The 27,036-nt window shown below is 48.4% G+C and overlaps 1 protein-coding gene across 2 annotated transcripts in view; it reads left to right on the top strand.

Moving 5' to 3' along the window:
- Nucleotides 1-27,036, top strand: part of TRABD2B (TraB domain containing 2B) — a 245,585-nt gene that overhangs the window by 169,070 nt on the left and 49,479 nt on the right. For both annotated transcript variants that reach the window (XM_020987700.2, XM_020987699.2), the window contains exon 4: nucleotides 7,094-7,268. In XM_020987700.2, coding sequence (XP_020843359.1) covers nucleotides 7,094-7,268 — 175 coding nt within the window. The remainder of the gene's footprint in view (nucleotides 1-7,093; nucleotides 7,269-27,036) is intronic.

Below are 27,036 nucleotides of genomic sequence, written 5' to 3'. Positions count from 1 at the left end.
GATTCTGCCGAGAAAGTGCCCAGACAAGGTTCAAGCCTCCTGATTCCCACCAGTTCAGGGCTCTCTTCAGCACAGCTGGCTCTAACAGTGATAATCACCTGTGAGCAGTGGTGGGGAGTCTCTGTCTTTAGAGGTCATAAGGAAAGAGGGACTCAGAGAAACAGTGTCGTTTAGTGGAGGCAGGTTGGAACCAGGCATATAAAATTGGGTTCCCATCCCCACTATGAGGCTGGCTTGCTGTGCGACTGTGACCAAGTCATCTCACCTCTGTAAGCCTTAGTTTGCTCATCTGTAAAATGAGGACAGGAAAGCTGCCCTGATAACCTCACAGAATAAGTGTGTGGATTAAAGGATCAAATGAACAGAACTACTTTTAAAAACATATCTCAAGGACCCCTCCCTCCTCGCACACAGGACTTATAGCCTCCCTCCTGTACACACTTCATATGCACCATCTATAAGCCATGAGGCTCAGCAAACACTTCCACATTCTCCCTGCCCTGCTTAAGTCAGAAGGCCTTAAGCACGTGCATGTTTGGCTCTACAAAGAGAAGTGTAAACAGAAGCGCAATTCTTCGGGCTGTCAGTCTTTCTCCACTCACTCAACCTTGAGGCGTTAACAAAATCTACGAGTACCAGAAACAGCCTGGGCAGGACAAGAAATCCTGAGAGAGAGGGCCAGCCAGAGACCGGGGTTTGTTGTTGTTGTTGGGGGGGCTTGGGGATAATCCCCGGAGTCTGCTTGGAGGAGACCAGGTGTAAATAGTTCTGGATGCAGACAGGGCCATCCCATCCCAATCCCAGAGCAATCGACTAGGAAGGGGACCCTGGGCTGCCACATATGTGCTCTCTCTCTCTCCTCTCTCTCTCCTCCCCCTCTCTGTCTCCCCCTTCTTTCCCTCTCTCTTCTCTCTCTCTCTCCCTTCTCTCTCTCTCTCTCTCTCTCTCTCTCTCTCTCTCTTTTTCTTTTTCTCCTTTCACTCTTGCTTTCTCTGTCTCTCTCTTTTTCTCTCTCTCCTCTCTCTCCTCCCCCTCTCTGTCTCCCCCCCTGTCCTTCTCTCTCTCCTCTCATTCTCTCTCTCTCTCCTTCTCTGTCCCTCTCTCTTCTCCCTCCCTCCCTCTCTCTCTCTCTGTCTCTCTCTCTCTCTCTCTTGCTTTCTCTCTCTCTTTCTGTCTTACTCTGTTTCTGTTTCTCTTTCTTTGTTTCTCTCTCTGTCTCTCTGTCTCTGTCTCTTTTCCCATTCTCCACAAGTGTACTGGTCAGGGACCAGTGGAGAAGTTAAGCAAGACGCAGGGAGGCTGTGGGGTTGGTAGAAAAGAGCCTGTTGAGAGCTGGCTGAGTCCCAGCACCACCAGTTGGCTGTATGACCTTGACCTCTGTCTGGGAGTGAAGGTCTCTTAGATGGCTTCTCAGCTGGGCTCTGGCATTGGAAGGTCACTGGGCATGGGGCAGGCAGAGCTGAGAAGAGGAAGTCGAAGAAGGAGCCTAAGTGTTTCCCAGGAGCTCCAGTGCCCATCTCTGTCCAGCTGAGGCCCAGCACACGCACCCTCAAAAACCTGGGTTTGATCCTAGCTTGGCCCCCCTAACCTACTCTGCCCTTTTGGGGCCTTATCTGTAAAATGGGGGGAGGGCCTAGCCCAGTAAGAGGGAGGCAGCAAGGCCCCCTTCTAGTGGTACCAACCCCCACACTTCAGAAAACGTGGGTTCAAATCTTAGCTCTGTCTCAAGTTAACTCTGTGACTCTGGGCAGGGTCCCTCTCCCCAACAGGCCTCCCCTGTAAAATGAGGAAGCCGATGGTTCAGTAAAAAGGAGGCCGCCATTCCCCACCCCTTTGATCATGGTCCAGCCTGGATGCAGAAAACTTCCCTTGCTCCCTGCAACACCCAACAGCAGGAACTTCTCTCAGAGGGAGCAGAGGGCTGAGACAGATAATGGGAAAGCTAGAAGAAGACGAACAAATCCCCTGGGCTTTTCCTGTTGTTGAGGCTGGGGGGCAGCACAGAGATGCTGCTTTGCAGTTAGAAGCAGCTACCACTGCTTGGGCCCCCGCTGCCCCCCGATCCTGGTCACCTTCAGCTCAGGCCAGGCCAGAACCCCTCCGTCTTCCCCACTGAGTACCTGGCCTCGGGCTGGGGCCTTCCCAGACCTGGAATCCTCAGCCAATCTGGTTACCAAGTTCTCATTCAGATCGAGAGGCCACCTTCTGCAGTTCCTGGCACCCAGAGTCCAGGCCTGCCCCAGCTCTTCTCGGCAGCATTGGGGAAGGGGCCAGGAGGAGCAGAGGGTCTGATGGAAAAGAGCTCCATTGAGGTTACACACACAGGTCCTGAGTTTGAATTCTACCCCTGGTCATCCTCACTGTGCTGCCTCTGCCAGTCATTTCTTCTGTGGGTCTCAGGTCCATTTGTAAAATGAGCATAAAAACATTTGCCCTGCTCACTTCCCAGGTCTGTCAGGGACAAAACTCTTTGTAATCCATGTCCTTGGAACATATGGCCCAGTGGAGAGAGCTCTGGGTCTGGGGTCAAATGATATAGTGGAGAAACTGCTGGTTCTGGAGTCAGGACTTGGGTTCAAATCCTACCACTGATGAATAGTCCCTGGGTGGTCTTTGACAAGTCACTTTGCCTCAGTTTCCTCAGCTGTAAAATGGTGTATGTGAGGGGAGGGGGGAGGCTGTGGTTGATTAGAAGATCTCTGAGGTCCCTTCCAGCTCTAATCTAAGCTCTGGGTTCAAATCTAGCTATGTGACCTCTCCAAACCTCAGTTTACCTAATAAGTGGAGCTAATAATTGCTGTAGGCCCAGCGCCTCAGGGTTGTTGGGATCTCGAGTGAGAGCATGCCTGAAAAATGCTTGGTAAACTTTGAAGCACTATAGAAACAGAAGTTTATTATTATTATTATTATTATTATTATTATTATTATTATTATTATTATTATTATTCCTAAGCCCATAATTTTTCAGGTGGTGAATCTGAGGCTGGGGCAGTCATTCAGAGAGGCCGCATTCAAATTTGCCTCCAATCCCTCTGCCCCTTCCACTGTACCCAGTTGTGGTCTGAGCTAAGCAGACCCCAGCCCTGTCCCTCTATTCCAGACCTGACTCCAATTCTCTCCCCCTCCTCTGTACCTGTACTTAGGTGCTGAAGGAGTCCCAGGCTGCAGACTTTCGGGAGCAGCTAGGAGAGAGTGCTCCTGGAAGGGTATGTGCAGTTCCCAGCATGGAGGGCTTCCCTGGTCCAAAGCCCCCATGGGCCACTTCGGTCCCTAGGGGAACTGGAGGCGAGGCCCTTGCCGGATCAGCAGCCCCAGGCCAGGCCCTGGCCTTGGCCTGCTTTTCATCAGCTGAAGGCTCAGGGCAGGAAAGGAGGGGCTCTGCCTGCCCTGGAAGATGCACAGAATGGTATCTGGCTCTCCGTGACACCCACTCTGGTATCACGGTCCTTCCCTGCCTTAGAAGGGAAACTCCTTGAGGTCAGGGTCCCTCCCTGCTGTGTCTGTCTGTTTCCGTAGATCTGAACACAGACCCACGAGCATAGGAGATTAACAAAGCCTTGCTAGTTGTACTGAATGAGAGCCTATACCAGACTGAGTGCATGGACCAGAGCAGACAGCAGCTGGGCTGGGAGTCAGGGGTACAAATCCCACCCGGGCAATTCTCTAGGTCTCCATTAGCTCATCGGTAAATGAGGGGGTTGGACTTCTTGGCCTCTGAGGAGGCCTCTGAGCTCTAAATCTGAAGCCTTTCCTAACCCCTCTTAATTCCAGGGCTTTCCTGTTTATCCAGTAGATAGCTTGCTTTGTCTATATTGTGTTGTCTCTTCCATTAGATTGTAAGCTCCTTGAAGGCAGGGACTGTCTTTTGCCTTTTTTTGCTTCAGGGCTTAGCACATTGTTGTTCTTCAGTTGTTTCAGTTGTGTCTGACTCTTTGTGACCCCATTTTGGGGTTTTCTTGGCAAAGATCCTGGAGTGGTTTGCCATTTCCTTCTCCAGCTTATTTTACATATGAGGAAACTGAGGCAAACAGGGTTAAGTGACTTGTCCTGAGTCACACAGCTATTAAGTATCTGGGGCTGGATTTGAACTCAGGTCTTCCTGACTCCATGCCTGGCGCTCTATTCGCTATGCCACCTAGCGCGTCATAGGCACTTAATAAATGTTTATTAAATTGAGTTGAATAGGCATGGGAAGAAGGCTAACACTTCGGGATCCAGTATGGGAGAGGCAGAGGTGACTCCTGGTTGGGCTTCCGGGGAAGAAACCTCTGGGGGGAGGGAGAATTTCCTTCACCTTGGGGCCCACAATGGGCTCCTGGAAGAGCTGAGACAGCCCCCTGTTCTCTGGGTCCTCCGCCCTCCATAGTGAGAACAGCTTCCATTTCTCTTTTTTTTCTTTTTTAAATTGTTTAAATTTTTTTATTTTATTAATTTATTTTGATTTATCAACAATCACTTCCATATGCTTTTGAGTTGAAAATTTTTCTCCCCCTTCCTCCCTCCCACCCTCCTCAAGATGGTGCACAATCTGATATGGGCTTTACATTTACATTCCTATTAAACATATTTTTGCATTAGTGAAGTTGTAAGTACAAATTAAAACCGATAGGAGGAACCATCAGAAAGATGAAACAAAACTCAACAGAAGGTAAAAATAAGTGATAGCGATTCGACTTCCATAGTTCTTTCTTTGGATGTGGACAGCATTTTCCATCCTGAGGCCTCTGGAGATGTCTTAGATCCTTGTAATGCTGAGAAGGGTTCAGTTTAACAATATTAGTCATCACATAACCTGGCTGTTTTTGTGTACAAAGTCCCCTTGGTTCTGCTCATCACTCAGCATATAAGTCTTTCCAGGTTTTTCTGAAGTCAGCCTGTTCATCATTTCTTATAGCACAATAGTATTCTGTTACATTCATATACCACAACTTGCTCAGCCATTCCCCAGTGGATGGGCATCCTCTCAATTGCCAGTTCTTTGCCACCACAAAAAGAGCTGCTATGAATATTTTTGTACATGTGGGTCCTTTTCCCATTTGTTTGATCTCTTTGGGATATAGCCCTAGAAGGGCTATTGCTGGATCAAAGGGTATGCAAATTTTTATAGCCCTTTGGGCATAGTTCCAAATTGTTCTCCAAAATGGTTGGATCATTTCACAACTCCACCAACAATGTATTAGTGTTCCAATTTTCCCACATCTTCTCCAACATTTATCATTTTCCTGTTTTGTCATGTTGGCCAATCTGATAGGTGTGAGGTGGTACCTCAGAGTTGTTTTGATTTGCATTTCTCTAATCGATAATGATTTAGAGCATTTTTTCATATGACTATAGATGGCTTTAATTTCTTCATCTGAGAACTGTCTGTTCATATCCTTTGACCATTTATCAATTGGGGAATGGCTTGTGTTCTTATAAATTTGTCTTAATTCTCTATATATTTTAGAAATGAGGCCTTTATCAGAGAGACTGGTTGTAAAAATTCTTTCCCAATTTTCTACCTTCCTTCTAATCTTAGTTGCATTGGCTTTGTTTGTGCAAAAACTTTTCAATTTAATGTAATCAAAATGATCCATTTTGCTTTTCATAATGTTCTCTTTCTCCTGTTTGATCATGAATTCTTCTGTTCTCCATAGATCTGATAGGTAAACTATTCCTTGTTCTCCCAGTTTACTCATGGTATCAGCCTTTATATCTGAGTCATGAACCCATTTGACTTTATTTTGGTATATGGTGTGAGATTTGGGTCTATGCCTAGTTTCTGCCATACTCTTTTCCAGTTTTCCCAGCAGTTTTTTTCAAAGAGTGGGTTCTTATCCCAGAAGCTGGGGTCTTTGGGTTTATCAAATAATAGATTACTGTAGTCATTGACTACTGTGTCTTGCATATTTAACCTATTCCACTGATCCACCTCCCTATTTCTTAGCCAGTACCAAGCAGTTTTGAGGGTTGAACAGCTTCCATTTCTCAAGGATATTAGGGCTAATAAAGGACTTCCTTCCCACCAGCCCTATTATGCAGATGAGTAAATGGAAGCCAGGGCAGTTAGGTAACACAGTGGATAGAGTGCCTGGAGTCAGGAAGACCTGAGTTCAAATCTGTCCTCAGACACTAGCTGTATGACCCTGGGCAAGGTCACTTAACCCTGTTTGCCTCAGTTTCCTCATCTGTAAAATAAGCTGGAGAGGGAAGTGGCAAACTGCTCTAGTAGCTCTGGCAAGAAAACCCCAAACGAGGTCCCAAAGAGTCAGACGTGACTGAAATGACTCACCACCACCACCAAAATGGCAGCCTGGAGGGGAAGGGAAGTGAACTGCCCAAAGTCACACAGCAAGGTAGAGCTAAAGCCAGTGGTGGCTATCTCATATTCTTATCCACATTTCCATAAAAAAATGAGATTCAGAGAAGTGAAGAGATTGGTCTGAGGTTCCAAGCCTGTGAATAAGAGACAAGATTAGAACCCAGGACACTCCTGATTCCGTGGCATCATAGAGCTAGAGTAAGAAAGCATTGAGTCTTGCCCTTCCTCCTACAGATGGGGAAAATGAGGCCCAGGGAAGCTAATTGCCTTGCCCAAACATGTGTCCCATTCTGGCAACCATCCCACCGAGTTTGCTGAAAGCACGAATGAATGTTTGTTGAATCTAATTGTTTTACAAAGAAGAAAACTGAAGTTGAAGAGGGCATGTGGCATGTCTATCCACTGGACCCTCCCCAACACCCTGCTGGGGAGGGAGGCAGGGCAGGGTTCCGTTTGGCTCAGAAGGGAAAGGACCTGCCTGAGCTCCAGGGGGTCATCAGTGGCAGCCTGCAGACAGGAAGGGCAAACTGGGGGACCCCAGGGGCCTGCACTGCACTCTCCTGTAATATCCCGCTGACATCGTCATCATCCTCATCCTCTCCATCACTCCCGTTTCAGATTTCCAGAGCTCCCTTCATACCACAGCCCAGAGAAGCTGGTAGCACCAACATGTTTGTCCCCATTTGGCAAGGGAGGAAACTGGTTTATTGAATGACTCAATGAATGAATCTTTGCTTCCATCCATCCTGCAGGTAGTCCAATTCTAAAAAGTTATGCTCCTTTCTCCCTCAGCTCCCCAACTTCATCAACACCACGCTGCCCCCACACGAGCAGGCCACGGCCCAGGAGATTGACAGCTACTTCCGCCAGGAGCTCATTTACAAGCGAAACGAGAGGATGGCTCGGCGGGTCATGGCGCTGCTTCGAGAGAATGGGGACAAGAGTTTCTTCTTTGCCTTCGGTGCAGGTAGAGAGCGGGAAATGAATTCTGGGGCCGAGTCGAGAGGGATTATGTGTGGAATTCATTCCATCTCCTCAGTAGATGAGAGACGGTTATAATAACATTTATCTATCTCCTTCAGAGTGAGGAGGGGGTTGTGATAACAGTGACAAGAGGCATTAAGAAACACATCCCCATGATCATTACTGTCTGTCGACCGAAGGACAGTGGGTCAGTGGGTCAGTCAACAAACATTGGTGGGAAATGCTGCTCTTGGTGTAGAAAATTTATGTGTCCTCCTCTCCCCTTGGAGAAGGAAAGAACTTTGTGCCAAGACTCATTGATTCTGCCTTTGAGGTCATCTCTGTCATCCAGCATCCTTTTCCTTCGCACAGCCACCATGACTGTGGTCCAGACCCTCATTGTGTCTCCCCTGGGCTATTACAATAACCTCCTAAGTGGTCTCTACTCCATTCTTCACACCCCTGTCAGGCCTTTAGTTTTTATCTGACCATGTCACTCCCCTGCCCTGTTCTCTCTTGACTCCAGACTTCTCTATTGGGCATTTAAAACTCTTCCCAAACTGGCATCATCCCATTTCTCTAGTTTGATTCCCTCTGGATGCCCTCTGTCCAGCTGGACGGGGTCCTTCCCAACCCCTAGGACCCAGGACTAAAGACAGTGTTCCAGATATGGCTTGCCCAGGGCACAGTTAGTCAGTACATATTTATGAAATGCCTACTATGTGCCAAGCACTGAGCCAAGTGCCAGAAATACAAAAAGAAGCAAAAGACAGTCTCTGCCCTCAAGGAGCTCACAACTGAATGGGGGAAGCAACCAGCATCAAATACATACAAACAAGCTATGCAGGAAATAAGACAGGGAAGGCCCCCAGAAGGGGGGGCGATCTATCACCTGCTTCTTCCTGGAAGCCATGCACCTCTCCTAACGTGGCCCAAGATCTCTTGGTAACCACAGGGAGGAAGGAGATGAGGCATGAACCAGGTCTTACAGGCTACGGGAAGGGCTGGCAGGTGATGAGGACTCGTCTGAGAACTGGCTGTGGCTTGGGAGGGGCTCCGGCACCTGCTGGAAATGCATTCCAGCATCTGGCCTGAGGCTGACTTTCTAACCACATCCCAGGAGCAGCTTCCCCTGGGATTGAACATTTCCTGAAGAGCCAGACCACAGGATGGTGCCCAAGGCTAGGGGTGGGGAGGAGGGGACAGCAGAGGGGATCCTGCCCCCAGACCCACCCCCTCTCCCACCTTCAGCCTGGAGAAGAGATAATTCATAGTAGATACACTCATAGCCTTCAGATATTTGAAGGGAGGAGAGATTAGCCTTGCTCTGCTTGGCTCCACAAGGTAGAACCCAGAGGAGCCATGGGAGGAAGCTGCAGGAGGTATGTAAGGAAGAGCTTTGTAACATCAGAACTATTTGGAAAGGGAAAAAAGTAGATCTGATAAGGAGTGAGCTCTCCATCACTGGACAGCTTCAAATGGAGTCAGTCAGAAATGTTTTAGAGGTGCCCTGATTCAGATACAGATGGGGCTCATCCAAGAATTTCAGGACCCTCTGACACCTCATTTCTCTTGCTGGCCTCACCACATTCTATCTCTCAGACCATCGTCCAAAGAATGCTCTCTGGCTGTCCTCTCCCTCCAATCCATTGCCACATGCCATGTTTTTTTTTTTTCTCAGCTCCATCTTCTTTCTGGATATCTCTGGATATCTGTGGTCCAAGTGAATCCAAGGTATCTCCTACTCACCCTGCAGCTGCTCCCCGAGGGTTTACCAAAGTGGGATGGCATTCTTCCTTCTCCCACCAATTCATTTTGATTGGACAAAGATGGATTAAATGCATATGGCAGAGAGCACCCTGTCCTGGGCTGTGGGGGAGACCCAGAGTTTAGAGTCCCTCCACGCTGTGGCCTCTCAGATCTCATCACTTGGGAGTATGAGGAAATCCAATAACCAGTAATGGTGGTGTGCAGTGTCAGGATATAGATGCCTGAGGGGCAGCTAGGTGGCACAGTGGATGGAGCACCGGCCCTGAAGTCAGGAGGACCTGAGTTCAAATACGGCCTCAGACCCAACACTTGACACTTACTAGCTGTGTGACCTTGGGCAAGTCACTTAACCCCAATTGCCTAAAAGCCAAAAAAAAAAAGGATATAGATGCCTGAGACCAGGCCCAGAGCAGTGCCTGGGGAAGGCAGAAGGACATTCCTGCCTTGGGGAAAGGGTGGTGTCCAGGAAGGCTTCCTAGCTGAGGGGAGATTTGAGCTGGATTTTAAATGGGAATGGGAATTCATTTGTTGAAGAGGATAAGGAGGACATTTCAGGGAAAATACTGAGCAAAGTCATGGAACCTGGGAAATATCAGGCCTGAAGGGGTGTGAGGGTGGGATGGGAGTGGGAGAAGGATCATAGGAACGTAGATTTAGAACTGGAAAGGGATTCTAGAACTGGACATCATTGAGTCCAATTGACTCATTTTGCAAGTGGAGAAACTGAGGCCCAGAGAGTGACTTGCCCAGCATCACACAGTAAGCAAATGTCTCTAAGGTGAGATATGAATCCAAGTCTTTCCAACTCCAGGCCCAGTGTTCTATCCACAACAGTACAAGGGTCATTCAGAAGGAAACTAGGGTTGTTCAGGTTGGTTGAGGCCTAGAGGGGAACCTTGGGAGATAATACCAGAAAGTGGGGTTGATAGTAGATTGTAAAGGGCATTCAATGTCAAGGCAAGCAACGTCAGCTTTACTTGGTTGACAAGAGGGAGCCCCTGGAGGTGCTGAGCAGAGGTTCACCATGGCCGGATCTATTCAGGAAGAGGAATCTGTAGCAGGTCAAGATTAGATCAGAGAGAGAAGTGAGTAGAGGGTTTGGGGCTTATTGGGATTGGAGATGCTGCTGCACTTTCTGGTTGGAGGGGTCCTTCGTGGAGCTGGAGGTGCAGGGCTGCAGCTCAGAGGTGAGGTCAGAGCTGGACATGCAGATGTGGGAGTGGTCTGCCTGGGAGAGTGGGCAGAGCAGGCTTTGAATCCTGCCTCTGACACTAGCAGTGAGACCAGTTGTGGACAAGCCCCTCCCTATAGCCCCTACTAAGCCTCAGCTTCCTGCTCTGTGAAATGGGCATGATAATACTTTGAACCCCTCCTTACAGGGTTCTTGACTATCCAGGGAAGTAAAGTGCTTTGTAAACTTTAAAGTACTTTCAAAATGCATTGGCTCAAGAAGCTTTGATTAGGTACGTGCTGTTTGCTTGGTGCTGAGCCAGGGGCTGCAAATGCAAACATCTCAGGAAGCACCAACTGTAGCAGCCACGTGTGAAACCACACAGGCCTGCCTCAGTTTCTATACCTGTAAAAGCAGGGGTTTGGACTACTTGGCCTCTGAGACTCCTTCCAGCTCTAAACACTGATCAACAAATACACGGAATGTGAGTTGACTTTTTTGTTTGTTTGTTTTCGGTTTTTTGCTGGGCAGTGGGGTTAAGTGACTTGCCCAGGGTCACACAGTCAGTAAGTGCCAAGTGTCTGAGGCCAGATTTGAACTCAGGTCCTCCTGACTGCAGGGCCAGTGCTTTATCCACTGCGCCCCCTAGCTGCCCCTAGGAGCTCATATTCTAATTGCAGGAGGCTGCACATATAGGGAGAAAAGCAATCGATTTCTGTGGGCCTCACTTTCCCCATCTGTAAAACAAGGAGATGTGGTTAGGTGACTTCTACAGCCCTCAGGGTTAGAATGAGGAGCCCACTGTCTTAATCCAAGAAGAATCTGAATGATAACTCCTGGTGAGGAAATGACCCTTAATGACGCATAGTAGCTGGTCATCCGTCCTTCCTGAGTCCGGGGAGATAAGTTCAGTTGTTGCTGGGATGTGGCCTCTCTCTCCTGGCCTCAGTGTGGCCTCAGTCTGGCTCCGGTGTTGTTTGCACCGCGCGCCACCCCCCCCCCCGGGGTCCGATCAGGCCCCCCAGACACTTGGGGTTTATCTGGAAAGCTTCATCTTCTAACCTTGACCCTGACTGGGATGGAGCGGATGCTGGCTGGCCCCAGGGGGACCTTGGGAAGGCCGCTATGTGCTAGGAGGCCCTGGGAATTTGTCAAGTGTTTTATGGGCACCTTGTCCGAGGCCAGCCCAGACCCGGGCTGTTAAAAAGAGTTAATATGTTGGCATGAAGAATATACACATGAAGCCAAGGGTAAGAAACATTCACTCCTGGCTTATTTCGATTTTATGGCCAAGTCATTTCCAAGCCACACTTATGATAACAGATGGATAAATTTATGGGAGCAGTTAATTTGAGGAAAACTTCCCTCATCTCTGAGTCGGGCTCTGGCTGCACTGGATGAGACCTGGCTCCGGCTGAGGTCTGGTTTTGTCTCTCACTTTCCTGGGGCTCTCAGAGACCGCCGTGGTGTCCGACGTCCAAGGCTGATGAAATCAGAGAAAGGGGCTCCAACCCAGGCTTGTGGCCCCCCAGCTCAATGCTCTGGGCTCAGCCTCACACTGAGCCCCATTCTGCAAGTCCAGAGGCGTGGTACAATGAGGGGAAAGCCACCACCACAACTGCTGGGCCGAGAGCTGGAGGCCTGGGTTCAAGTCTCGGCAGCAGCACCTACTAGATGTTTGAGAACAAGCTTCTCTGTAACATGCCCCTGATGTTCCTGGGGCTGCCCTCCAAGGCCAAGCAGATCAAGGCTGACCCCTCCTCCCATACCAATCCTTTGGGTACTTGAGGACAGCTCTCCTGTCCCCCCTGAGCCTTCCCTTTTCCAGGCCAAACAGCCCCAGTGCCTTCCCAGCCCCAGTCTCCTGAGCCTGCTCTGGGGATCCTCCAGATTTCTGTTGGCTTAACCTGACCTTATTCCATTTCTGATCCTGCTCTGCCCTCAGACTTCCTGGGAGGGTTCCTCCAGCCTGGCAAGGGAACCCTGGGGCTGGCCAACAGTTGTGCCTGACAGAGACCTTCCTTATCAAGAGATGCCCTGTGCCCCGTCTCTCCTCACACACCTTGACGCGAAGCAGAGGCTGCTTGTCAGCGGCCCGAGGTGTGTGGGACGGATCCCACATGAGGGGATGAGCCTGGGCCGGGGGTGGGAAGGGCTGGGGGCAGCTCTGGGTCACCTTCCCCGGCATCCCCGCCCTCCCCAGAATCGTGGCCTCCCATGATGCATGAGACCTCACTGCAGTATCCAAAGACCTGGGAGCCTCCCGACGGGTACCAGCCCCATCTTACACAATAGGGAGCCGAGGTCCCCAGAAAGTGTGGTGGCTTGCTCAGGGTGAACAGCTACTGAGTGTCAGAAGTACCGCTGGAACTCAGGTCTCACCTGAGTCCAGTCCAGCCCCATTATGTCACATGACTCGAGTCAAGGGCGTGCAATTTAGGGATGAAAGTGACCTCTGAATTATAATCGCCAAGCCTGACTCTGAATAAGAGATGGGAAAAATTCACTCCTCTCCCTTTCTGCTGAGGTGGGACACTGTGGGGTGGAACACTGCATGTAATTTAGTTATATGGAGCAGGGTGGTACAGTAGATAGAGCACCGGGCCTGGAGGCAAGAAGACCTGAATCCAAATCTTGCCTCATCTACTATCTGTGTGACCCTTGGTAAGTCACTTCTTCACCTCTGTCTGCCTCAGTTTCCTTAAATATAAAATGGAGATAACAGTACTTCCCTACCAGGATTGTTGTGAGGGTCAAATGAAATTTGCCTGGCACAGAAAAGGTCCTGTTCAAATGATTATTCTCTTCCTTCCTTCCCTCCTCTCCCTCCCTCCCTTCCTCCCTCCTCCCTCCCTCCCTTCCTTCCTTCCTTCCTTGCTTCCTTCCTCCCTCCTCCCTCCCTTCCTCCCTCCCTTCCTTCCTTCCTTCCTTCCTTCCTTCCTTCCTTCCTTCCTTCCTTCCTTCCTTCCTTCCTTCCTTCTTTCCTTCCTTCCTTCTTCCTTTCCTTATAGCATTAGTTTGTAAAAATTGTTTTTTTCCTTTCTTTTTTGTAACTTTCCTTCCTTTCTTTATAGTGTTAGTTCAGAAGAATTTTTTTCCTTCTTTTTTCTAATTGAAGAGAGGTGGTATAGTCTGAAATAAAATTATCATAAAAGCAGAAAATATCAATGAATAGGCATTGCTTAATGCTTATTAAGTTTCAGGCCTGCTATGAAATAGAAATTTAAAATAATTCTAAAGAAAGAGAGGGAGAGGGACTAGAGAAATTACCTCATCCAATTCCGTTGTTTTATTAATGACAAAACTGTTATTTGTCTTTCGTTCTCAATGAGGACCACGACATCAGGAAGGTAATGCCATGACTTGCAAGTGAATTGGATTTAAGTGAGGAAGGCCTGTGCAAAGTCACCAGCCTCACTTTCTCCTCCGAAGCCATCTGAGTTCAGCAGTAAGATATGGATCAGGATGACTGGAGATGGCCCAGGATGCAGTGGGAGACCTTGGCCTTTTTAAGCAAAGGTTTTTTAACAGGTCTCAGTTTAACTTAGGCAACACCCATGCAGTGATTAAGGCTAGGTAAGAAATGAGGCAGAGAATGTCCTCTTTTACCTAGTTTAAAAAAAAATCAATCTAGGAGGGGAAGACCCTCAGCATTTCTGGCCGAAACAGATACACTTGCTGTTTACACTCCCTCTGAGCCAATCAGGGTCCGAAAATGACTAAATGAGGCTTGGGCTAGGACCAATTGTTGGTTAATCATTGAGAGCCAGGGTGATTTGGGTTTAAGGCATGGTCCTCAAGAAAGACATCTAGCCTGTAAGCTCCAAGATATCTTGTGAGGTTTCAGCTGAACGGCAAAACTAAAACCCAGTGGAAGCCCAAATTTGCCCCAGACCACACAGCTGTTAGCTGTTGGAGCCGAGACTTGTAAGATCTGGGGCCCTGGAGCTGGAAGGGCCTGGTTATCTCGTCCAGGCCCTCATTTTTATGGATGAGGAGACAGAAGGAGGCGCGTGACTTGTCTGGGCCACACGATACTCAGCAGAGGCCAGACTTAAATCCAGGTCCTGAGACTTGTTTTCTTCTGCCTCAGTGGTATCTCTCTGTGATTTGCATGAAGGCTCTTCAGAAAGGATCCTGAGTATGGAAGGAAGGGTCAGACCTAGAGCTGGTTTCACAGGCTTCAGGGTTGGGGTGGGGCCAGGCCTACACTAGGCGTTCTCTGTCTCTTTCCCTTTTTCATAAGCATCCAATTGTGCCTACTTTAGGTTGCTGTGAACCTGGGTGGGTTGACCTTCTCATTAAGGAAAGAAAAAAGATTATCTCATAGTGGGGAAGGTGCTGTCTAGACACAGGATAAGTGAGGGAAGGGGAAAGTGTGAGGTTATTCTAAGCAGGCCAAGATGACGTTTTCTGGGCTCAGATGGAAAGCCTGTGAGGTGATGTGTCTAAAGCATAGTATCTTTGGAATGAACCCGGCCCCGGGAGGACGGTATTCAGGAAATGCTGCTACGGTGGGGAAGGGATGCTTGCTGAGGCCACCGCCCTCCAAAGCCCTGGCTTCATAACCACCCCACCTCTTGGGGGAAGTTCTGTGTACCTGGGAACCCAGAGAAATGTGCCTGAAATGGTAGGATCCTGGAATATCAGAGCCAGCAGGACCCTGGGAGAACATTATAGCCCAGGAATCTGCTAATCCAGAGAAGAACTAGCTTTTTAGGACAGTCTGTTACAACCCCTTCATCCTACAAGAGTGGAGACAGCCCAGAGAAGGGGAAGGATTTGCCCAAGGTCCCACAGCTAGGAAATAGCAGAGTTAGCTGATTGATTATGTCAATTGTCCCATTTAACGGACAGGGAAACTAAGGCCCAGCAATGACTTGACCAAGGCTGCAATTTTGACCTGGTATCTCTTGGCTTCCAGCCCAGGGCTCTCTCTTCATGATGCCAGATTCCCTTTTCTATGTTGGACGTTCATGACCTTAGCTAAGTGCCTTCTTCTCTCTGGGCTTCACTTTCCTCATCTGTAAAATGGACAGGTAGATGAATGTCCACAGGAAATGCTGCAGACCAGGTGTTCTTAACCTAAGGTCCTCAGACTCTGAAGGGGATCGTGGATAGATTTCAGGAGGTCTGTAAATGTGAGCAGGGGGTAAAAAGCCCTGCACCATTGGTCTCAACATAACTGGTTTCCATTGTAATCCTACGTATTTTGAATTATACATTTAAAAACATGATTCTGAGAAGAGGTCTTCAGGCTTTACCAGATGGCGTGACCAAGGGACATGGAACATAAAAAGGTTGAAAAGCCCCTGCAGTAGACAGAGTTGACCTAGATTTGAAAGGTGCATTTGCTAGTCCTTCATGTTCTTTTTATGGACAAGGTGGAGAGATGTAGGTTGGACAATAGCCTAGGCAGGTAGATTCAGGTCATGTTGAATGGTCCAACCTACAGAGTAGCCATTAATTGTCCAATGTCTATGTCAAAGCTGGTCTTTGGTAGAGTGAACAATCAATCAATCAATGACCATTTATTAAGCACCTGCTACATGCCAGGGACTGAGCTGCATAAGTCCACAGTAACAGTTGTGGGCATCATAATTTGGGAAGGACATTCATTAATCCTGAGAGCAACCAGAGGAGGATAACCAGGATGGTGAAGGGCCCAGAGTTCACGACATTGGACAATAGGATGAAGTTACCAGGGACTTTAAGCCTGGAGAAGATAAAACTCAGGACAAGAGAGCTGTCAAATATTGAAGGGCTGTCTCGTGGAAGAGAGGTCACACTTGTTCCATGTGGTCAGAACTCAGAGAAATAAATGACAATTTTGTCTTGAATTTAGGACTTTCTAATAGTGCAGACTGTCCAAAGCCCAAAGGGTGCCCTTGGGAAGTAATGGAGGGGCACTCGTCAGGGAGGGGTGGTCTTGAATGGCTTTTTCCCGTTTATGGGTTGGACCAAATGCCTCTGAGGTCCCTTGTGACTGTGCCTATGCAGAGCTGAGATGCCAAGGGCTGAGCTGAGCGAAGCAGGAATTTGGGGTCCTAAATTCTAACCTAGCTCAGGAAGCCAGAGAGCAGGGAATACCAGGGAGTTGACATTTTGTCTGATTCAACCTGATTCCTCAAAATAACAAGCATTTTTTTTAACACAACCTTGCACATTCCCTGGCGCGGCTAGTGACTGATCCACTATCATCCTATCAAACTTTCTCCTGCTTCACTTGCCCCCGTGCACCCCCCCACAACAGCAACCACCTGGAGGCAGATGGGAGTGGGAGTCCCAGACCACCAGAATCCAGCAGCTGGGAATTTCTGGGAGGCTTAATTTCCATTCAAATTCTTACAAAGGATCTCCTGGTCTGACCAGGGGGCCCTAGGACTGAAGATAGGGTCAAGGTGGATAAAATTACCTGTTCTTTTCCCAGCGCGGGTATGTGCCCATCTCAAGCAGGTGGCCCCAGCCTAGCTCTTTCATCTCAGAGCCCACGGCTAGCAGGACCCTACTAGTTTAGCATATCTCTTCTTCCCCCTTCGAGGTTGGGCCCATGCTGAAATACTCATTCCATCCATGGATTCCTTAGTGCCATAAGACAGCAGGGGGTGAGACCCTAGCAGCCTAATAAAGTTGCTTGTACATAGCGGCTTGGCCTGAAGCCTGGACTGATCGGCTGATTTGCAGCTGGGCCTGTTTTATGAGCCCAAGTGTAGGGAGCAGGCACCCCCGCCCAACTCAACATTGGCAGCCCCGAAGTGACAGCCGAGTTAACTGTCCCAGCTCTGGCTCAGAGGTTTATTCTGGCTTACTCTGGCTTCATCAATCCTGCTCAGAATTCCTTCTCTTGGCTGGAGTTCTAGGCCCTGCATGACAGGAGGGACATGAGCTAAGCCGAGGCCCTATGTGCGTTGACCCCAGACAGCATCTTTGTTCTTATTTCATATTCCTCTCCAGCACATGCTCCATAACCAAGCTGTACTCATTGCTCTTTTTCAAGACATGCCACCTCTGGTCTCTGTATATATGTGCATCTCCGTGCCTGGAATCTGTGCCCTCCTCATCTTCCCCATTGGAATCCTTCCCTTCCTTCTAAGCTTTTTTAGCTTAGATATTAAATCTAAGATGAGATGTCAACTCCATCCTAAAGCTTCTTCCTCCAGTTCCCCAAATGGAAGTGTTTTCTCCACCTACTGATTCTTCTCTAGGACTTGATCTAATCTCTTAGTCCCTAGAAGAATGTAAAACCACCAAGAGCAGGGATTGTTTCATTCTTGCCTTCATCTCCCCAGCACCTAGTAAGAGTTTTGTACGTAGTAGGTCCTTTATAAATGCTCGCTCACCTGAATTGAATCATCCAGAGGAGGAAGACTAGGCTAGTGAATAGCCTGGTAGTCACATCAGATGAAGATGGGTTGAAGAAGCCACCTAAAAGGATAGTGACCAAGTGAGGGTCCTAGAGGCCAGGCTGTATGGAGATTCTATGGAAACGGGGCTGGGGATACTTAGCCTGGAGAAGAGACGACTTGGGGGCAGGGCATGAGAGCCTTCTTCAAGCACATGAAGGGCAGTCACATGGCAGAGGGGCAGGTCAGACTTGTTTGGTTTGACCCTGGAGGGGAGCAGATTCAGGTTGGATGGCAGGAATGGGGAGACAGTGGGTTCCCCTTCCCTGGAGATCTTCCAGCAGAGGCTAGGAGAAATTTGTTAAATCATTTCTCCCTCTCTAAACCTCAGTTTCTCTGTCTGAAAAATGAAAGGATGTGCTATAATGTCTCTTCTAGTTCTTCGGTCGTTTACTCTATGGCATTGGGCTCTAATGCAATGAGGTGGCACATAGAACTCTGGGACTGAGATTAGGAAGGGCTAAGTTCAAATTCTGCTTCAGACACTTACTAACTGTGTGACCTTAGCCTCACTTACTCCAATGAGTAGCACTACCTCTTAGAGTTTCTGTGAAGATAGAATGAGATCATATTTGTAAAGCTCTTTGCAAAGGTTAAAACGTTATATAAATATTAATTAGCTACTGACAGACACAAAAAAATGATGATGGCTTGTACTGAGCCTAAGTAAGTGGACAGTGAGAGAGCTCCTGCCTTCCTTGAAGGAGTTCAGGCCACCTGGGCCAGGTAGAGAACATCCTCAGATCCTGAAAGAACTGGCAGATGGCCTCACTGTCCAAGATCTTTGGGAGATCTCAGAAAAGTTAAATGAATCGGGCTGGAGAAAGGCAATTCCCTCCTGCCCCATCAATTTGCAGTAAAGGGGAAAAAAGAGTCGACAAAGTGTAGCCGAGCATTTGGAAATGGAAGCAGCCATCAGGAGGAGCCAACATTGTTTCACCAAGAACCAGTCATGCCAAGCTAACCTCATTTCCCATTTCTACAGATTCTGGACCCATAGATCAGGGGAAACCCTGCAACCATTGTTTACCCTGCTTTTCACATGGGTCTTGATACAGTTTCTCCTGCTCTTTTTGTGGAAAAAGTGGAGAGACATGTACTAGATGCTAACCTAGTGAAGTGTGTTCAGAAGTGGTTGATTAACTGGACCTAAAGAGTAGCCATTGATGGCTACAGTGACCCTGGGAATCTGTGCTTGGCCTGGGACTGGTTCCCATTTTTATCAATGACTTGGGAAGAGGCCAGAAGGCAGGCTTATTCATTTGGAGATGACTCAAAGCCAGGCGGAGGGTTAGATGGATGCTAGACTCCAAAGGGATCTTGTCACGCTAGGACACTTGGGCTGAATCTAATAAGAAAGACATTCAAAACTTTGCATGTGGGTTCAAAAAAACAACTTCACAAGTACAAGATGGGGAGCTTTGGTTAGCCAGCAGCTCATCTACAAACAGTGGCCTGCAAGCTGAGTGTGAGTCAGCAGTGGGAGAGGGAGGCCAAAAATGCTTGGACTCATGGATCTTGGACTCTATTTAAAAAGGCAGAGTGAGTGCGGAGGGAATGATCTGTCCAGTTCAATTCAATTCAAGTCCATGTAGTTCAATTTCAAATGCATTTCTGGAGTGCCTACTGTATACCATCTGGGGATGCAGGACTCAAACTGAAGAAGCTACAAGTCCAGCATGTGGTGTTTGGATGATGAGGATGATGATGATGATGATGAAGAGGATGATGGTGAGGGGGAGGAGGAGGAGGAGGATGACACCTGATGTTTCTATGGACATTGATAAACTAGAGGTCATCCAGTGGAGGGTACCAGAGTTTGTGAAGGACTTTGAGTGTGCATTCTATGAAGACCAGTTGAAGGAGCGGGGGATGGTTAGAAGAGAAGGCTTGGAGAGTCACTAACTGGCTCCCAGTATCTGAAGGGTAGCCATGTGGAAGAAGGAGTAGCAGAGGACAGAACCAGGGCCAGTGACGGGGGAGGAAAGGCAAGCTGAAGCTCAGCAGCACAACAGACATCCTCAGCAATGGGCACTGTGCCACAGTGGTGCAGGCTGCCCTGAAGGTGGAGGGGGTGCCCCTTAAGGCAGTGGCTGGGAAAGGTCCCTTAGTCAGGTTTGCTACAGAAGGCAGTTGGCTTCGGTATGAATCAGACTAGATGCCTTCTACTCTAGCTCTGCAATTCTGAGAATTGTGTGAGCCTTATCTGGGACTCAGTTTCTTTCTTTGCAAAATAAGAAAAACAACCCTTCTGTTGCCCACGCGGCAAGATCGTAAGTGAGCATTTGTTAATCATTCTAACTCCCTCTCCCCAGAGTCCTACAGTACCCATACTGCGTGATGGGGATGCCCAAGATGGCAGCCCAGAGGGAGCTTCACTATAACGGGCGGAGGCTTCTCCAGTCCTGGCTGTGCCACTTACTAGGGGTGGGATGCTGAGCAGGGAGGCCCCTCTCTGGGCCTCAGTCTCCTTCTCTGCAAAATGGGATGCTAATCCTGCTGGCATACACCTCAGAGGTCTAGTGGGAACCTGAAGAGCCTGGGAAATAGAAGCTTTGGCTGGACTGACTGACAGAATCATCAGGAGCTGAACCATGCTTTCCAGGGTCTCCTTGGGCCAGTGAAACCCAGATTTGCAGTGTTTGCAGATCTCCTTCTCTGAAACCCTGCCCCCCCCAATCCCAGCTGGGCTGTAACCCAGGGCTTCCTGCAGGAAGGCAGACCAGCTTGCCAGCCCCAGCCCAAGTCCCTCTACTACCACCACCACCAGCACCCCACCCACCCTCCCTCCCTGCCGCCCACCCACCAGCCCAGAGCTGGATTTCTTTCCTTTCTGTCTGGTTTTTTAACACTTCCCAAGTTTTCTGAAAACTCAGCAAGTTCTGTGGGGTGACCCAAGCTCAGAAACAAAGACAGCTTTCAGCTCCAATCATGCACACACATACAGACACACCCGCAGAGGCCTCTGGGTGCTGGGTGAGCCAGGGACCTGGGTTCCCTGGGCTGGCGGGGTCCATCTCCAATCAGCACAAATAACAGAATGTAAAGAAAAAGTCCTGGATTTGGAGTCAAGTCCTGGCTCTGACCCTGGCTCTGCAAGTCTCTTTATCTCTTCAGACCTCAGTTTCCCCATTTATAAAAAAAAGTGGTTGGTCTCTAGGGTTCCTTTGAGCACTTTCTTCCTTTCCTCCTTCCTTCCTTCTTTCCTTCTTTCCTTCTTTCCTTCTTTCGTTCCTTTCCTTCCTTCCTTCCTTCCTTCCTTCCTTCCTTCCTTCCAGTACAGTTCTCAATTCAGTCATCATAGAGTGACCCAGTTCATATCCTGAGACATAAACTGAATACTGATTAGAAGTTGGGAGACCTGGGTTCTTATCTCAATTCTGCCATAGATTCACTGCATGACTTTAAGCTCATTGCTTTTCTTCTCTGTTTCCTCATCTATGAGATGGATTCCTGGGGGATGGGAAATAGGATCACAGGCTCCCAGACCTAGTCCCCACTCCTCACTCAGCGTAGGGCATGCTCTGTGCTACTTGCCCTGGGCACAAGACATCCCAGTTATAGCTCTGCCTGGCCCTGAAGAAACAGGGGAGAAGGGTAACTTCTTACCATTTCTCCAAACCTGCTCCTCTTTTTGACATTAATTTTCCATCTCTTGGACCACCATCACCCCATCTTTCATTTTTATAACCTTGGCACTAGATGGTATCAGAGATCATGCTCTGGACTTGGAATCAAGAAAACCTAAGTTCAAATCCCCCCTCAGATACTTAGTAGCTGTGAGATCCCAGGCAAGTTACTTAATCTCTGTGTGCCTCAGTTTCTTCATCTGTAAAATCCAGATGATAATAACAGCACCTACCTCCCAGGGTTATTGTGAGGATCAAACAAGATAATATATATAAAGTTTTCAAACCTTTAAGTACTATATAAATGATAACTGATGATGATGGTGATGGTGATGATGATGATGGTGATGATGATGATGATGATGGTGATGATGATTTTGGTGATGGTGATGGTGATGATGGTGGTGATGATGATGATGATGGTGATGATGATTTTGGTGATGGTGATGGTGATGGTGATGATGATGATGGTGATGGTGATGGTGATGGTGATGATGGTGATGATGATGATGATGATGGTGATGATGATTTTGGTGATGGTGATGGTGATGGTGATGATGGTGGTGATGATGATGATGGTGATGGTGATGGTGATGGTGATGATGGTGGTGATGATGATGATGGTGATGGTGATGGTGATGGTGATGATGGTGGTGATGGTGATGATGGTGGTGATGATGATGATGGTGATGGTGATGGTGATGATGATGATGGTGATGGTGATGATGTGATGATGATGGTGATGATGATTTTGGTGATGGTGATGGTGATGGTGATGATGATGATGGTGATGATGGTGGTGATGATGATGATGGTGATGGTGATGGTGATGGTGATGATGGTGGTGATGGTGATGATGGTGGTGATGATGATGATGGTGATGGTGATGGTGATGGTGATGATGATGATGGTGATGGTGATGATGTGATGATGATGATGATGTGATCCTGATGGTGATGGTGATGATGGTGGGGGGGGTGGTCATCTTTGACTCTCTTTGCAAATCTCATCAGTTACCAGAGCCTGGCACATCTCCCTTCTTGTCTCCCATGGTCACTACCCTCTTACAGACCCATGTCAACACCTACCGTCCTGTTGTAATATCTTCCTGTCAGGTTTTCCTGCCTCAGTCGTTCGCACTCTTCCAGGCTGACCTTCGTAATGCTCAGGTCAAACTAGGTACCTCCTTTGTTCCCCCCAAAGCAGGTCCAGGTCCATGGTTGGTGCTGGATGAAGGCTGTCTGTGTGTGAGTAGTACACACAGATGTAATAGTTATGATTATCAGCCCCAGCAGCCTTGTGCACCCTGCTGCCATCCCAGGACAGCCTGACACCAATTCTACTTTTTATCAGAGCTGACTTAGGACAGAAACATGCAATGAGAAGTAAGTTGTAAAGCTGAGGGGCTATGGATGCTAAAAATAGCATATTAATTGAATGCCAGGACCTCTGGGAGAAGAAGGGGAAGGAGCTGGTGTCTGCCAGAGGAGCCTTGCCCTGGGGGAAGTGCTGGCTTCCTCAGGGAATCAGTCACAAAACCTCTGAGCTGGAAGTGACCTGAGAGGCATCTAGTCCTCCAAGTGTTGAGCCCTGTCTAGGCACTATAGAGGGGCAAAATAGGATAGAAAAGAACAGAGATCATTGAAGTAGGAAGGACCCTTGGAGATCACCTAGGCTGCCCCAGGACCATTTTACAGATAAGAAAAACGAGGACCAAAAATGAGGGGAAGAGATTTGGTCAGTGATACTTCCTTGAGGTTCCAGGTGAGGTGACCTGAGACACCCAGAAGGTTTCCAATCCAGGACTATTCCTCAGGTTGTCTTGCCCCTGCTCTACTTTCTCTACTTCCCTCCCCCACATCGCCATTGGGAATAGAGCAGAAGACCCAGCAGTGGGTCATGGAATTAGAGTCTCATAGATATAAGGGACATCAGAACACTCCTGGCTCAGTCCATCCCCTCTACAGGATCTTTCAGCATGGAGGACTTCAGAGATAATCTGGTCTAACCCCTTTATTTTATAAGTGAGAATGTTGAAGCTGATAAAGGGGAAGTGAGTGACCCCAGTGGTCACAAAGCAAGGCAGGGTCTCCTGGGGTTTCCTTCACTTGGCTCAGTCATCGATTCCTCCTCCTGGCCCAGTTGCAGCCCCTTATATAACCTAGCTCCACTTCCATGAAAAACGGGAACGTTCGTGATGGCAGACTTGCTTACATGAGAGAACATCTGTTTACAGAAACCTTCAAGTGTTTATGTTCACGCTCCCATGTGTCCAAGGTCCCAAGGCTGCTTCTCCCCTTCTTCATTCCATGATTTATTGTTCCAGTGGGATTATTCTTCCTGACATGGACTTAATGGGCCAGCATCATTAATCCCCTCTGAGGTTAACCATATGTTTGGACATTTAAAAAAAATAAACCATTAGTGGGCTTTTTTTTCCCCCCTTCCATGGCCAAGAAGTCATGGCCTCCAGAGAATAAGGGTCAGACTTTGGAATGGGAGCCCTCCCAGAATCTCAGAGTGGGAAGGAACCTCAGGGCCAGGGAGTCCAACCCATGTCTGAACAGGAATCCCCTCCAGCAGCCCTGATTGGTGGTTGCCCAGCTTCTGCTTGAGCATGTCCAGGGAGGGGGAGGATACCAACCCCTGAGAATGCTCATCCCACTTAGGAAGAACTCTCATGATCAGGAAGGTCTTCTATGGTTTTGGCATATGCCTCTGCTTCTTGTTAGAGTGGGCCTGGAAGGGAGAATTCTGCTCTAGCCCCTCAAATGCACTTTAAAAAATCAACAACCACTATGGTGGGATCTCGGATTCTCCATATCTTCAGTCTGTTTTATGAGCAGAAGGATGAGATCTGCCCAAGAATCAGGTTCAAATAGAAAGCCTGCCTGTTCCTTCCCCGTGGCTCCACCAAAGACACCCTCTCTATGTCTCCAAGATGCCATGTTGACTATTCTCTGAATATTGAGTCCATTCCTAGAATCCAAGGATCCTTGATCTGGACTGGGAAAGGACCAAAGAGGACAATTTCCTGCTTTTATACATGAGGAAGTTGAGTCTGCAAGAAGTGAAATCACTCATTTAAGATCCCACAAGTGGTAAAGTGGCAGAGGGAAGATTTGAACCCAGGGCCTCTGATTCCAATCCCAATGCTCTTTCCATGTACTAGCATTTATTATAGTTATCTGTGTTTTATCTAGCCTTTTCTTCTCCAGCTGAATCCAAGATTCTGTACACATTAGGTGCTTAATAAATATTTGTTGAATGAATGATAAACTTTAGATTTGATTTAGATAAACTTTTAAATTATAAGCTCCTGAGGGCAAGGACTGTCTTTTGCCTCCTTTTGTATCCTCGGTGCTTAGCCTGGCACATAGTAGGTGCTTAATAAATGCTTACTGAATGAATGATAAAAACATTGCCCTCAAGAATATCACAGCATTTAGTCAGGATAAGGCAGGCACACGCTAGATATAATGCTCTTCATCAGGGAGGGGCAAGCTAAGTGCTCTGTGAGATCTGAGAAGGAAGGACTTTACCATCCAAGAGGAATCAGGGCAGTCTTCCTGGAGGAGGGGGCATTTGATTTAGGCATTAATGGACTGGAAGGAATTCTGTAGGTAAGCAAGGAGAGAGACAGAGCCAAAGGCATTTCTTGCCAGGGCCTCTGCCATGGGTGGGGAGGGATGGACGTGGCTCTGGCAGAGAATCCCGTGATGCCCCCAGCAGGTCCATGGTACTTCCTGATTCTGATGCCAGTGATGGAGGGGTCTGTCTTGTGGGTACCTTCCTTCCAGACTCTCTGGAACTGAAGTGGGTGGGAAGCCTGAAAGTTCTTTCTCCCTTCTGGAGAACACTTTATCCAGAGTGATGGAGGGGATAGTGAGGGTGCTGAGCCCTATAGCAGCCTGGCCGGTCCACAGAATGGATGAGCTTATCTGGACGGTCTTGGCTGAGGACAGCTCCCTGGGGGTTGGGGCTGGAGAGAAGGCCAAGAACGAGGAGTCTTTGATAGAGAGGACAGGGCTGAATTATGAAATCTTTCAAACAAGAAGGCCAGGGTGGTCTGTGTGGACACAGGGCAGAGGGCTTCTGATCTGTTTAGAGTCAAGGGAGGAGCAAGAGGACCCTTGGCTGAGATGAGTGGTGTAATGGACAGAGCCCTGGAAGCCATGTCAGAAGGGCCTGGGTTACAATCCTGTCTCAGACTCTGGGTGAGTCGCTTAACTCTCCAAGACTCAATTCCTTCATCTGTAAAAGAAAAGACAATCATAAATAATAGATAGGCAATAGATAATAATGGGTAGTAATAACCCTCTCCAGTTATTGTGAAGATCAAGTGAAATGTCTCTAAATCACTTTGAAAACATAAAGGCCACCCCCTCCCCTGCCCCAATCCTACTCTTTAGGGAAGGGATAAGCATTTATGTAGCTCCTACTGTGTGCCAGGCACCGTGCTAAGCACTTTACAAACATTACCATATGTAATGCTAATATGTTATATCAATGGGGCATGTTGTTGTTGTTAGGGTAAGAGGGCCCCAAAAGAGAGCAAAGAGAGGGTCAGGGACAGTTGGAAATCCTGGACTCAGAGGGAGAAGGAAGACTTCAGAAGGGGGAAAAGGATGAGGGCCAGGGCAAGGAAACTGAAGCAAAGTTCTGGCCTTGGGGGAGAACAACCTGAATCAGTTCAAGGGAAGGAGCTGCCCCCTCCCACTGTCTCTCCATCTGGGCCATTTGTCCCCACGCTGAGCCCTGGGGATGTCCAGACTGTGGTCAGATACCTGTAGTCTTCCCTGAGAGGTACTGCGAAGCATCAGGTGGGATCACATATGGAAAAGGGCACTGTGAATGTCTGCTCATATCCGAGTTAGCCCTGCCTTCAGAGGATAAGCCTGGGTCACACAGGGAGAGCTGCAAGGTCTGGGTGGAGGCTTCCTTCCAGGGAAAGGTAATAGTGAAGGTCCCTCCCACATCTACATTCTCAAGTCCTTCCCAGCTCTGAGAGTCTTGATTCTAAGGTTCTTTCCAGTGCTGACTTTTCCTATTCTAAAGCCCCTCCCAGCTCTGACATTCCCTGTTCTATGTTCTCAGCCCCCTCTCATCTCTGACCTTCTATGACTGGCTCAACTCTCTGCCCTCCTTCCCCTCTGCCCTGGGATCCCTGAATTCCACCCTCTTTCCAGCTTCCCCAAGAAAACAAAGGGGCTTGTCCTTCCTTCCTTCCTTCCTTCCTTCCTCCCTTTCTCTGTATCTCTGGCCCTGACCAGGCTGCCTGAAGCAGCAGCAGCAACAGTTGGGGGGCCACAGAATTAGCATTTGAAAGGAGCCCCTGCATTAATTTCAGATGGAACATAAATATAGGCTCAGGCCCCCTCTTCCCAAAGAGGAGAACTGAGCTACTCTTCTCGCCAGCGGAGGGGAAACATGTAGAGGGGATTAAGGACAGTAATAGAGGCTTTCAGTGCCTGCCCTGCCCTGGAAACATCTGGCTGGGCGCCCCTTCCTCGCCCCCAACCCCCAGTCCCCTGGCACTGTCTCAGAGATGACTATTAATTACCCCATTGTTCCCCTGGTCTCTTGCACAATCCTCTCTCTCCATCTGTGGAGTCTTGGAAGGGACCTGTCTTGTTTCCTACGATTTCTTGCTCTGAAATTCAACAGAAAAGTGAACAATAGTTCTCATTCTGGCAGCACTTTAGATGAATTAATGATCAGTGGCATTGACACAGCGTTTCACCCTTGGCAGAAACACTTTACAGTTTATGAAGTGATTCCACCCATTCTCCCACTGGA

Source organism: Phascolarctos cinereus, unplaced genomic scaffold (assembly GCF_003287225.1).
Source record: "Phascolarctos cinereus isolate Bilbo 61053 unplaced genomic scaffold, phaCin_HiC Scaffold_5;HRSCAF=322, whole genome shotgun sequence".
In the NCBI taxonomy this organism is placed as follows: domain Eukaryota; kingdom Metazoa; phylum Chordata; class Mammalia; order Diprotodontia; family Phascolarctidae; genus Phascolarctos; species Phascolarctos cinereus.
The sequence above is the reverse complement of the archived record's forward strand: the minus strand, read 5'-3'. Positions and strand labels throughout refer to the sequence as shown.